This window comes from Nothoprocta perdicaria, unplaced genomic scaffold, assembly GCF_003342845.1.
Source record: "Nothoprocta perdicaria isolate Ctin4 unplaced genomic scaffold, notPer1 scaffold_7, whole genome shotgun sequence".
NCBI lineage: Eukaryota > Metazoa > Chordata > Aves > Tinamiformes > Tinamidae > Nothoprocta > Nothoprocta perdicaria.
The window spans coordinates 9,687,476-9,700,805 of record NW_020455976.1 but is presented as its reverse complement, the minus strand read 5'-3'; the positions used below and the strand labels follow the sequence as shown (position 1 = coordinate 9,700,805).

General features: G+C 43.9%; 1 protein-coding gene across 1 annotated transcript in view; it reads right to left on the bottom strand.

The window, feature by feature from the left end:
* The window catches only part of TACC2 (transforming acidic coiled-coil containing protein 2), an 84,657-nt gene extending 72,311 nt beyond the window's left edge, over positions 1–12,346 (bottom strand). Inside the window, exon 1 of the mRNA XM_026050705.1 lies at positions 6,573–12,346. Within this exon, the coding sequence (XP_025906490.1) occupies positions 6,573–12,346 (5,774 nt within the window). The remainder of the gene's footprint in view (positions 1–6,572) is intronic.
* Between the last annotated feature and the right edge of the window lie 984 nt (positions 12,347–13,330).

The following is a 13,330-nucleotide window of genomic DNA, read 5'->3' as shown; positions in this document are numbered from 1 at the left end:
ATTTTAGAAGCGAGAAGAATTTAAATTACTCTTTGTGATAATTGTGGCAATTTTAAGGCCATCTGCACAAAATAAAACTGTATAAGTTTAAAATGAAAGAGGAATTTCTCTTTTGCATTTCCTAATCAAAGCTTCACATTCAGACACTTTGCAAAACCACAGGACCAATTACTTGCTTACAACTTGGCTTGGATTTCCAAGCCACTTGTGTAACAGACACCTCAACTTTATATTTCCACTTCTTTCCATATACAAATTTCCCACAACTTCATTTGTGGTTGCTGAAAATTAAATTGACAATAAAAATTGCTGGGAGTAGCACAAGGCTTTGAGATGACTGTCTCCTTAAATGTCCACAGTTTTACCCTAGGCTTAAGGTTTGAAAAAATGAAAATTTAAAGTTTAAATCACTAAATTCTGGAGGATCAAAATGATGGGAAATCATGATATTTTGGAAATTATCTAAGTTTTTTTTTTAAAGGAAAGCCACAAAGCTCAAAAACTCCAGTGATAATTTGTCTAGAAAATCCATATTATTTGCAATTTCTATCAAAAATAAAATGCGAAGAACCCTGGATAAGTCATAAATTTCAAGAAGTCATAAACTTCACAGAAGTAAAAATAAATAAAATAAATAAAAACACATCTTGGAAAGCTTTGACCATTTTCAAATGTTCCCCCCAAAAAACACCTCTATATTTTAACTCACTCCATGACATTGTTAGGAAAGGCAGGAGGGAGTTTTAGACACCCATTTATTTTTCAAGGCAGCYCAAATTTTTTCCATAGTTGCTAGAAAGCGAGCAATGCGCACATGCTTTCTGCTTTCATTCCAAAAAGCAGATCCAGTCTTCTCTGCCTGCTGCAGAGTTATTCTTAGCTGGCTTTGATATTTCTATCAGCTCGGAGAGTATAACAATGTTATCATGCTAACAAATTCCAAAGATTTTACATAAGCTCGTGAGTGCCAGAAAAGGCGGGGGAGGGAAAAAAGGGGGGGAGAGAGGACCTTTGATTACACTATTTGTGTTTCATTAGCCAAAGGAGCTGAAAATAATAAAAAAGTAGTTTGATGAGTCTCCATTTCATGAAGAAGTGCTCTGCATTTATCAGAGCATCATTTACAGAGCGGCTAAGCTTCATAGTATTGGGAAASAGTCTGTAGTTCAGATCAACTGAAATTTTACATTCCTACATACATCGCGCTTTCTTCATTCGATTTTCATCTCCTGAGACAACTGGAGGGCCCTCTATCCTGCTTCATTTAAACAAAATGGGATAACTGGTTGTGTCGCACTGGTGGGATGCTCAGGGGTCATGCGGTCGGGTGCAGCTCTCTTTCCAACCGATATATCAGGGGTTGAAGACCAAAAGCTTTGCTGATACCACTCTACTACAGCAGAGAATTTGGAACACAATCAGTAAACACTGGGCCAAGAGGTGGAAGAAGAAAATTATGAATTTCAAGAGTTTTGGGGCACTTCCAGATTAGTGGTTATTTTGTTGAGGGCCAAGGTAGAATAGGGCAAATATAGATCCAGGAGGGTCCAGAAGGATTATGCCTGTGTGAGCAAAGGAAAGCTTCTCTGGGGACCCTTGTTTTGGGAGCAACATTTCACGTTTCAGCAATGAGAACAGGATTAACATGACASGCTGAGGTCGGTTTTTGACAATGGCACAAAACTGACACTCAGCAAATTATGACAAATGATGAGGATTTYAGACTTCAGTCCAACTAATCCCTTGATGGAAACAAGTAGAATCTCTACATTAATTATAATTCTAGTTGTAGTTCTGTGTCTTTGGCCTRTAAGAAGCTCTTCAAGAATTAACCTGTAAATGTTCTGACCRCAAATAGATCCACACAGGAGTTTTYCTGCATTCCACGGAACACAAATATTGGGGCACAGCTAAATATAAATAAGCCTCTCCTGCCACTAGTGATACACAGTTGGACTTCCACATATCTAGAACAAGATAAATAAGAYGGGCTATAACCACGTTGGCATTAACCATCTCATACTGACTATAACGTACATTTAAATTTGCAATGACTACAGACAATCCAAGGCAGAAGTAGGCACCCTGCTTTATTTATTTACCCTCTTAAACTGCTACTATTGTGCACATCCATAGGCATTTTGAGTGTTAGCCTATAAAGCAGACAAGCATCAGCTAAAAGGAAAGGAAGAGGCAATTATTACAGGTTTTAGTTCTCCAGATTKTCTCCAGAGTCTGTCGAGAAGCACAACAAGCATGCCAAGAGGCAGAAATACTGGAAGGAAGCCACATCCAAGCCATGGAGCACGACTGTGTCTGTAATTGCTGTTCTTAGAGCTGCCCTCCACAGGGTTCAAAGCTGGGACTAATCCTACTTTACATATTCTATGAGAAAGAGGAAGAGTGGAACTAGCTCCGCAATATCCAATTTTGCAAGTAACCTGAAGATAAAGTTGGAATACGGAAAACATAGGGGTATAAAGGAAGACTTGCAAATATAATCTGGGGAGAATAAGCAGCTTATTTGGAAGAAGCCAAGTTGAAAAATGCATCTGGTGAAAACTCACCAGCAAAAGTAATCTGAAAGTAATTTTAGTCTAATGAGAAGGCAAAAATCGGTGCTAATTACCTGCCTAGACACTGGAAAAAGTTTTACTCAATTTCTGTAATAAATGCCTATATTTAATTGAGCAAATGTAATTTCTTCAGAAACGCAACAGGATATTTGCAAAAGGGCAGCTCCTCTATCATCAACCTACATCCATACCTACCTTGAAAACATATGCCTTAGGTTCTCAAGAATGCTGTTGGATATATTTTCCATAGAGCAAGACACACCTGCAATTCTGCAGCAGCAGAGATTATGACCGACTTCTCTGTTTTTGTGTAGCAAAGGCAAATATAGATTATATATATTCACTCATATGTATATATGTAAGAAACCCAGCCTGACACCTAGTTTTCCACTGGTATGTTCTCCGAGTAGATGGCAACACAACAGGGCATAGTACTAAACCAGCATTTTATAAWTACTTTTACACTGACCTAGCCCTTGCCTAAAACAGCAGAATGTTAGGTCAATGGCAAAACTTCCCAAACTCCCTTTGGTTTCTAATAAAGCAAAATAAGACCTCTGTCAAGTAAAAGGGAATTACCCTAGTTTTCCTTTTCCATGAATAGGAAAATCTCATAAATATTGTAGGCCCCATCCTGCAGTCTTCACCCAGACCAAACTTTTAAAGAACTCACTGGCCAGTTTATTTAGTTAGGACCGTGGGCTGTGCTTCTTGCATGTCTGAAAACTCAGAWGCAGAGATGTCACCAAGAAAGGCAGGAGAGAGACAAATAACTTGCAATGCAAATTCTGTGCATTTAATTAACATGTAAATCACTTTCTAAATGCTAAGGGCTAATTTGCCCTTTGTTTTGTGATCCTTAGATACTGGGCAGTTTGAAGACAAGTTTGCTAAWTCTGAAGTTAAAAAATCATGAAATTGAAAGAAAGAAAAGCGCATAATCACAGGTTTGATAACTCCATTTCAGCTCCAAAAATTTGTTTTCAAGCAATAATGACAGAAAATTTCAGTACTCAAAACCCACTYGACTGACCCAAAAAGCAGCTCTCTCTTCTGTACTTGCTGCAGCAAGACTGTCAGGATATTTACTAGTGTGTTAGGCAGACCARAAACATTGAGGCAGTATTTACTGAGGAGTCTTCCTTCTTTTCAGAATACTGAACTTGCAAATTCTTGATGGTAAGAACAAACATAAAGAAGATCTYGAGGTGCCTCTGGGCTTCCTGCCACGTCAATGGACCCACAAGGGGCACATCTCAGCTGGAATGCGTTTGCCCCAACGACGCAGGCTCCAGAGGTCCGTGCAATTTGCAGTTGGCAGCAGAAGCTCTGGGGACACCAGAGCTGCTCAGTGCCCTGCTGAACTTGAGGCCCTGAAGCCTCCAGAGATGCTGCTGAGTGCAGCACGGTCTCCTTGTGAAGGAGGAAAAACCAGTTTTGCYGCGCGGGTGCCAAGGGCAGCCTGACCTCGTTGGCAAAACAAGTGTCAGCGCTTACAGCGTGCGTATGGCTTCCCATACTCTGCTCTTACTAACACGCCCTGGGCCAAGCCAAGGTCTGCAAGGGCTCTCCACAGCTCTGAAGCACCTGAAGGTTTACTAACAAGACGGGAGCTYTGCCAAGCCAAGAAAACTGCAAACGAGGCAATTTGTGCTCAGCACATCAAGATGCACATCTGGGAATGACATCCTTGTCTTCACCTTTAAAAGCTCCCTGGGCATTTTTCTTTTCCCCCTTCCAAGAAGTGATCTTATTTTGCGCATACCAGTCAGCACACCAGTGCACATAATTTCTAAACAACACAAGATTTTGCTGTAATTTCCTGACCTGTTCCACATACCGCTGAAGAACTGCCACGGCCCATGATGCAAACAGGCAGTTTGGGGTTTTTGGGGAGAAGGTTCAGAGGTGGAAAAGGGAGAGGAAAGGATTCTTTGACCATAGAGATCTTTTCATGAAGCCCAAACTCAACTTTTAGAAGGGTGCACTCTTTCACACAGCTATTAAAGTTTATGTTTTGTAGGATTTCAGGACAATAAACAACTAGAATCCACTCTGAGGCAAAAAAACCACCATGACCAAGCACACAGTATACGGATTATAGCTTGAAATTTAACTACCCACCACAAGCTCAAAGGAAAAATGGGCTCTAAGCCCCATCTGCTTGCAAAACAGTGCAGGTAACTGCAGAAAAAGCAGCCTGGGCAGTGTTAAACCAGCTGMAGACAGACCTAACTCACACCTTCCACCTCTTTATAAGCTAAATTGCGTATTGCTGTTAAGAAACAAGCCTCACCAAAGGCAGAGACTCCTCCCTACCTCTGCGAGTCCCCAGCTTCCAGGTCTCCAAGGCTGCAATTTCATACGTATGCCCCCTTGGTATGTGCATGACCCCCCTTACAGCTGTGGTCCAAAAGTAGCAGCTGCCTGTTGATACAAACCCTCATGCTGGAAAAACAGGTGATAATGAATTCTTTAAGCTTGTGCAAGCATTAAGCAACCACTTCACAAATTGCCAGCAGCTGCTTCAAGAGCCCTGCCCCCTCTGTTTGCCACAGGTATTTATTTAAAGTATGATACCCACCCTGATATGAAACACATGCGTAGATGGGTGTGTATGTGCTATGCCAGCGTCCCTTGGGGYTTCTGAACCAGCCAATGCCAACAATTTGCTTCTTAATTTCAAGGCTACCCAAGTGTGAAGCTTTCCACCATGTAAACGGAAGGAAAAAGAAAGGAACCAGAAGTAAATATTAGGGATTAACYTCATTATCTTTTTATATATAGGTCCATAAAGAGAGAGTACCGTAGCTGTGAAGATTTCCAACACTCTATTGTGCTTATAGTGCACATTTTGCTCATAAAAAAAGATTGTATTCAGTTTCTTCAGAAGGAAGAGAAGGAATTCCTCCACATTTTGACCACAGAATAGAAGGAATTCCTTTCCATTTTCACCATAACAGAAACCCTTCAGGAATTTTCCACTTACAGGATGATTTTATCATTTCAAGTTTTAAAGAATATGGCCCTGCAACCTTTTCCCTCGCCTGCATTAACAGCATATAGGTTGTTGGTATCACCTAGGAAGATTCTGCCTGTATCTACTGCCTGATCATTGATTAGTGCCATCTGAAATTTTTAAGCTTTTCACTAGACTACTATTTTGCTGTTGTCTCTTGTATTTGCAGTTACAGCCTTCTCAGGGACAGGGTTGGGGAAAGTTGCAGARGTTACAGAAGGAGCAGCGATATGATTAGATAGCGTGAGAAAACTGATTTAAGGTCATTTTTCTTTGGAAATAACTTCGTATAAAACTGGTATTTCATCTGTGTACAAACTCACAAGAAAAAAATGTAGGATGGATATAATTAAAGCACTTACTGCTACATTTTGAAAATAAAGAATTCCTGGGCTCCACAGATCCTAACAACAACTCACATCTGAAACAACTTCATGTCATTAGAAACGCTGAATAATACATTGATCAAAGGGACTGTCAATGCGATTATAATACGTGAGAGGATAAGAGGGAAGCCTAGACAGCTACCAGTGTTTTTTTTCCTTAATATTGCAAAGCACCATGTGAATTCCGCAGGTCTAAATTAACTGGGTCACGAAAACTTAAGCAAAATGCTACTAATGCAAGGCTAAAAAGTGTTATTTGTTTGCCACAACTTAGGCTACAAGAAGTGAACACAGGGTTCCACAAGTGACTCATCATAGGTAAATATAGGAATTTCAAGCAGTAAATGGAATAGTTGAGAATTATTCTCCTGAGGTTGTTGAGCACCACTTCTGTTTATATTTAGTCCTTGCACATTATTTCAAGTTTCTTCTGCTTAGTTCACAATTAAAAGCAACAGAAATGCAATAGAAACGGGAGAACACACTAAGTGCCGTGCCCTCCCAAACAGCGAGCTTCTGCTTTGAAAATTATAGCCCTATCCACCCCCGAGGTCCTGACAACCATTCCACGTATTAATTTAAAGGAAATACCTTTCAGTTGGTAATCCTGCCACGGCCACGTCTCGAGGTTCATGGAGGTCACGTTCCTCGGACTCGGGAAATGCAGGCGCCGGTGGCTTTTTTTTGTCATCCCGAGGCGAGCGCTCTCGTTCGGAATTCGTCTTGCTCGGCTGATCCTCAGGAACAACAGCCAAATCCGCACGTGCAGAACCCTCTCCCTGCTCCACCACAGGGACGCTCTGAGAGTCACCTTTGTGTGGGTCCATCTCTTGTTCTCCAGTGCCCGTGTTTAAAGCTAAGTCGCCTTCGCCAGCGACCAACATCCCTGCAGGACCTGTTTTAGGGATGTCTTCGGGATTTTTGTTACCTGCCTCTGTTGTGCTTAACACCGCGTYGCTCTTTTCTTTCACGTCTCCCTCAGTCATACTGCTAGATTCCAGTTTTGAGTCAGTTTGCAAGGAATCATCCCGGCTTACTTCGTATTTCAAGTAATTTATTAACCCATGCATGRTAACTTTGGTTTCTTGCTGTGAATCCTGTACATTTTCTGATGTTTCCAGGGATTTCCTATTTACTGAATCATCTTGTATCGTATGCGTGTCATTCGGAGACTTAATCTCATGCACAGGACTGCTGTGAATACTTGTCTTCTGATCTTCCTCACATACCACGTTGAAATTATCTGGCGGTTTCTCATGACTGTAAAATCCTCCTGGAGCAAGTGTGGGAGATGCCATGTCCGAGATGCTCTTGGCAGTGCCTGGATCACTGTGCCCACTTCTCTCCTGCTCATTAGGCTTGGGATCCTGGCGCTGTTCGCTATGAAGACTCACATCATCTTCGCATGTAACTGTTTCTGCATTATGCTGCGTAATTAAATGATTTTCCTGCGTGGTAGCAGCCTCTAAGTCCCTCTCCTGAACACCACCTGTAGAGACGCTCGTGACGGCGGGTTGCTGCTCACTGGCAGGATACGCAGCAAAGTTCTCAGGTGCTGCCCCATCAGATGAAGCAGATCCTTGCTTTTGTATCTCCAAGCTTATTAGTGATTCAGGATCAGCATCACTAGCACCCATGCCTTCCTTTTCTCCCACCTCAACAGTCTCRAGATGCTTTGCGTTTTTCTCCAGATTTTGCAGGTCTTCCGAAGGACATTCAGCAGTTGCAGAGCTATCCAGGGTGAGGAGCATTTCTGAAGGGCTACCTGGCTGCCTGTTTTTCTCAGTATCCTCTGGACTTGCTCGTGGCAGCTCTGGCATCGTGTTTTCATGTAGAAATATATCCTGGGGAGGTCCGCAGGAAGTCTCCGTGGTTGTAGGTGGCTCTGAGGGGCTCTCTGAAATTGCTTTGCCCASCCTGTTTGATGGCAAATTGTTCTCCATACCACACAGTTCTGCCACATCCTTGGCCACTGGATCCTGCTTGAGGCTTGCATGATTTTCAGGTAAAAGATGGGGTAATTCAGCACTCAATGTGCTGTGGACAGTTTTTTTAAATATCTGRCTGATGTGCTCCCTGAAATCTGGGAGGCCAGAGCCGATGCCCAGGGAGCTGCAAGTCAAGAGCTCATGCTCCCTTCCCAAGTTCTCTGCAGAGTGCAGAGAAATGCTATTCTCCTTTAAAACATCTTCCATTTTATCTGAATTCCCAGGTTTCTCCGAGATGTTACTGCACTTGTCATCTAGACAGATATTGGCTGCGACTTCCTCATTAGAGCCTTCTTGTTTACCAACAGATGAAAGGCTCAGCAGCCTCTCCTCTGGAGGAGGGAGCGCTAACAGAGGCTCTGATGAACYGTCACTTCGCTCCTCTTTGAAGCCGACATCACTTTTTCTTTCTTTGGATTTAATTGCAGCTACCTCTTCCTTCAGCTGCTCAAAACTGAGCTGTGATAAGCYGCCTGTAGTTTCTGGCAGGGTTAAACTTTTCTCTCCTCCAGCCAGAAAACTTTGGTCTGGAAAGTCTTTCATGTTCACATACGTATTCCCTGCAGAGCTGTTTTCTGAATTTATTATTTTACCGGTGCTTAACTCAGCTGAAGCACCTAAGTGCACAGACACCTGGGGACCTGAAGCAGTCTGCAAAGCGGAGGCACCTTGCACGGTGGTTGGGCTTGCTCCTAGTGCCAGCTCATGAYTTAGTAATTCCCCTGCAGTACCAGTGTCCTTGCTGCTTCCAGGYTGCTGGTTTGGATGATTGAATGCAGAGGTCAGTGGACAAAGAGCTGTAAAATCCGCTTGACAATAATCAGGCTCCTCCGGTTTCTCTTGAATGCAGCTGGGTTTATGTGAGTTATCGGTGGGAATTACTTCCCCGGGTGCCTGTAAAGGCGAAGGACACTCTTCTGCTCCTGGGCTTGTACCCGTTTTCATATTGCTTGGTTCTGTGGCAGAAGCATTTTCCTCCCCATTTATCTTCACATTTTCATCTTTCTGGACGATTCCCACATCAGCAGTCACAGCCTCTATCTTCTCTGTGTCCAAAGTTTTTGCCATTAATGGTATTTTCTCTCGAGTTTCTGGAATAGGTGCTTGAGGGTCATTTTTCTCAGAACTATCGTAAGTCCGTGGTACTTCACGATCGGTTGGGAAAGCCTGTGATATGTAAGTGTCACTTACTGAGTCCTGCRTCCCTGGAAGAGAGTCTGCAGCAGCAGCACCGCTTTCCTCAGCGTTGCCTTCAGTCCTGCATGTGCTGACTGGCTGTTCATTCCTGGTGGATTCTTCAAAAATTATCTCACTGTGACATGCTTCTTCGTGCGGAGTAGCTGAGATCAAAGTGTTATTATCCTGCTTGGGCTTGTCTGAGCCTTGCTTATGGAGGCAGTTTTCTTCTGCCTTGAGATCAGTTTTGTTTTGATGGTTGCCATCTTGCAAGTCTGGCATGGCCACACCAGAAACATTTTGCAGGTGTTCATTGCTGCACGTGTCCACTGATATTTTATCCCTACTTTCATCTTTGCCCTGTTTTTCTGGGGAGTCGGCATCGCATTGGAACAGCGCTGGATCTCCCACAGGAGATTCTTCATTAAGGTTGTTTGAAATACTGAGAGCCCTYTCTGGTACGTTGCTGTTGTCATTTGATCCCAGGAACTGCTCAGGTTTTGGAGCCTTTGCTTTGTGCTCCTGATGGGCTGTTCCTGTGACAGGTTCCAGATTGCTTTGGGGTTTCTGTTCGAGTCCTGCCTTTGAAATCCAACCACTTTCCCCAGTGKCAAACACAGAGTTCTCCAGTTGCTCGATGTGTGGAAGGGCAGGTGGAACATCTGCATTTTCTTGCAATTCCCKGATGCTGCATACGAGGGTCTCACAAGACCCACGCTTGTCTTCCTCAGAAGGGGAGTTATTTTCACCGACGCTGCTTCCACCCGCTTCTTCCAGGTAAATTTGTGAAGGAGYGAACCCTGCAGGATTTACTACAATTTCTGAGGTTTCTGAACAAGCCATCTGTGAATTGCTGTGACTTTCTGCAGCCGTTCCCTCCTGCTGAGCTTGCATCAACACATCAGATTCGCATTCAGCTTTCAGTGCCAGAAGTTTTTCTTCTGTAAGACTTTTCCCTGCGTTTTGGTGCTCCTGCTGCACGATACCCTTGTTTTCCTCACCATTCCCAGCAGTGCTTTGCTCAGGTATGGCTGCAGGCTCTTGCTCTGCATCTCCACAAGGCTTTTCATGTAAGCAGCCTTTCAGCTCGTTGTTGTCCCCAAACCGCGTGGCCTCCTCAGCTTGTACAGCAATGCATCCCGTAGTCCCTGCAGATTCATTCAGGCCCTGAAGCTCAAGGTTTGTTTTGGATATTTCTGCACTTTCTTCCAACTTGCTAGAGCTCTCTGGCTTTTCTTGACACTCRCTTTGGCTTTGGGACTCCAACATAATTTCTTTAGCAGAAGCCAGTTCCCAGGGTCCAGCCTGCTCTCTGTATGTAATATCATTGATCTCAGAGTGCAGGAGCACTGGACTGTGCTCACCAGCTAAACAAACCTTTTCAGCCCCATTAGAGCCTGGCAAAGCTGAATTTTTGTCTTCTGCCTCCATATTAAAGCAAGCAAAACTCAACAGGGCTTCTTCCCTGTATAACTGCAGTGGAGCTGCAAGGGGAAAGCTGCTCCTGCTCTCCAGGGCATTTGTGGCAGCTGTTTTCTCTTCAGTCACTTGACTTTCAGGTCCACAACAAGGAGAACGTGAATTGTCTTCAGGTGGTTTAAAGTTGCAGTCTGAAGTCAGGTGCTTACCCATAGCTTCCTCCTTTTGGTCACCTTTTTGAGCCTTTTCAAAAAAACTGAACTCTTTGGAATTGTGTCCCAAGTGGGTATCTTCTATAGCCTGGCTATGGCTACTACCAGAGTTCAATAGCGCTCTTTCTATCTCAGTTGACCCTTCAGGTGCTCCACTGGTTTCTGTCGCCTGTACCTCCTCTGTCAGAATTTTGTTTTTTCCTCCTGTTTCACTCGTATCACTTTCCTTTTGATTCAGCTCTGTGGAGCTGCTCCAAGAAGTACTTAATGCATGTTTTTTCAGCAATCTCTTATCTACCAGCGAATTTTCGTTCACGGGATTGATAATACTTTCTGCTTCAGAAAGTGCAGTGTTTCCTCTAGACACATCCTCAGCTCTTATGATTTTGTTGCTACTGGCTTGATCTTCTGGGCTCTCAGTTGTGACAGCTGATTTTTGCTCTTGCTGCTTAAATAATACAGGCAGACTGAAATGCTCGGCGCTAACAAGCTCATCTTCCTTTTGAAGTTCTTTTTGAAAAGTAGGTTGTATTTTTTCAGAGGCTGTTTTCACAGATTCCCTTATCATTGGATCTTGATAGTCATTTCCAGGCGTGTATTCCCTCGAAGGTTCTTCTGGCTTTGGTGTCAGGAAGAGATTTGGAGAGTTAAAAGGCAACTCTGACACTAAAGCCCAGGCTTCTGATTGCTCTCCCGTGTTTCCAAATAGAACTGGGTTTGCCTTACTCTCTTTAGCCGCAGTTACAGCACCCATCTGTAGATTAGAGCCTTCACCGCTCTCGGATCTCTCAACAAAACTCTGAGTGCCCACAATTGCTCCACATTTTTCACCCTCTGAGCCTCCTGTTGCCAGATCGTTGAGGATTAAGGTTTCCTTTTTCATTAGCGCTGCCTCTCTGCCATCTGTGTCCCGTCTACCTAGCTGCCTCTCGCGCTGGGGGTGACCTACTTCCCAAACTCCCAGCTCCCGCCTGGCCTCCTGAGCGGTAAAATCATCTGCCTCTTCTCCCTGGGGAAACGTGATGACGTGTGGCTCCCTCGTGCCGTCCTGCTGTTCGCCCTGCCAGAAAGCCTCTAATTCACTCAAAGTCATTTGTGCAGCTCCTTGCGTTTCCGTAATTGCTGCAGGAGGGCTGGCTTCCAAGCTGGTGTTTCTGGGATCGCTCTCCCTATTTTTCATAGAAGCAGCAGCAGGAATGTCACATTTTGGGCTGCTGTCCATGGATATAGTATGTGCTGCTCCTTCTGCTTTGTCATGCTCTGGGTCTGGTGATGGGACCGTTCCGTTGCAGTCTGAGGTTGGTAACTTGTCTTTGCTGCTCGTGAGATCTGCTGTGGGTTCCTGGGCTGCTACAGGCCCTGGGCTGGGCACATCTTTCCCACTCGCTTCTGCAGCCCGAGTTAAGGAGCTGGAGCCACTTTGTTCCCCATGTTCTTGCAAGACATCGCCTTGTCCTGGCACCTCTGAAGATACCACGCTTGAACTGGGATCAGATAAATCTTCAGCACTGTAGCTACTGAGGTCTTCGTTATTGCTGCTGCCAACAACGGAAATGTTTATTTGTATCATGTCAGTTAAAAAAAAGTAAAATGAAGAAAAGAATAAAAACGGTTTGTGTTGCTGAGGTTTTGAAGCCATACAGCACATGCATTGAGAAGCTGCTGGTTTGTTTCCAGGAGCCAAACCATCAGACACACGCTACAGTAGTTCAAAGGCTCATTGCACTGAAAAACGTGTCCTCAGTCCTGCCTGCCAGCTACCGTACTCCTGGTGTGTGTTTTAACTGCTCCAAGGCTCTCTGAATTAGAAGGGTGTTCCCCAGCTTCCCCCACCAAAGGCTAACAGGGACAGAGATGGAAATACTGGAAAAAACCTCAAGCACCTCAAGAAACGTTTTTCATTTCTCCTTCAGCAGGTCTACGTTGTAGAAAACTGAAGGCTTTGTGATTTCTAATCACTCCTATTCTATGACTATACCTTTATGGTGTAGTAGAAGATTAAGAAGGGCCCATCTGTCAAATGTTTTCTGCTACTACTCAGCCCAGTTGGTTCATAAGGGCAAAGGTCTGCCCCACAGAACTACATTGCTATACCATAAAAAAACACCACCCTGTGAAGTCATTTTATTGCACTGGTTGATTTTAGGGCATGGAAGGTGTGATTGTTTGTACCATCTTTCTTTCCCACCCCTTAAAGTTAAGATATGGTAGAGGAATGGGAAGTTTAACCAAGTTCAGTGAGAGTAAATATCAGTTTATCAGATTTATAGCATTAATACATTTTATTTCAACTTGCAAATAGAGTTTTGCCCAGAAGAATTATTTTCTAGCCCACAGAATCCTTCTGCATACACAGTTTGCTGATGCTCTGAACAACACCGAWGGCAACGCAATGTTTGGTATCTGTTGATCACTGGCAACAGGGCAAAGAACGAGGTATGAACAACCAGGGGATGCCAGGAGGCTTTCCCTCGTGAAGGAACAAACTTTATCACTTGACATTAATTCTGTGCTCAGAGAAGCTTGATTAGAAGAGGGGAGACAGAAACCAGAG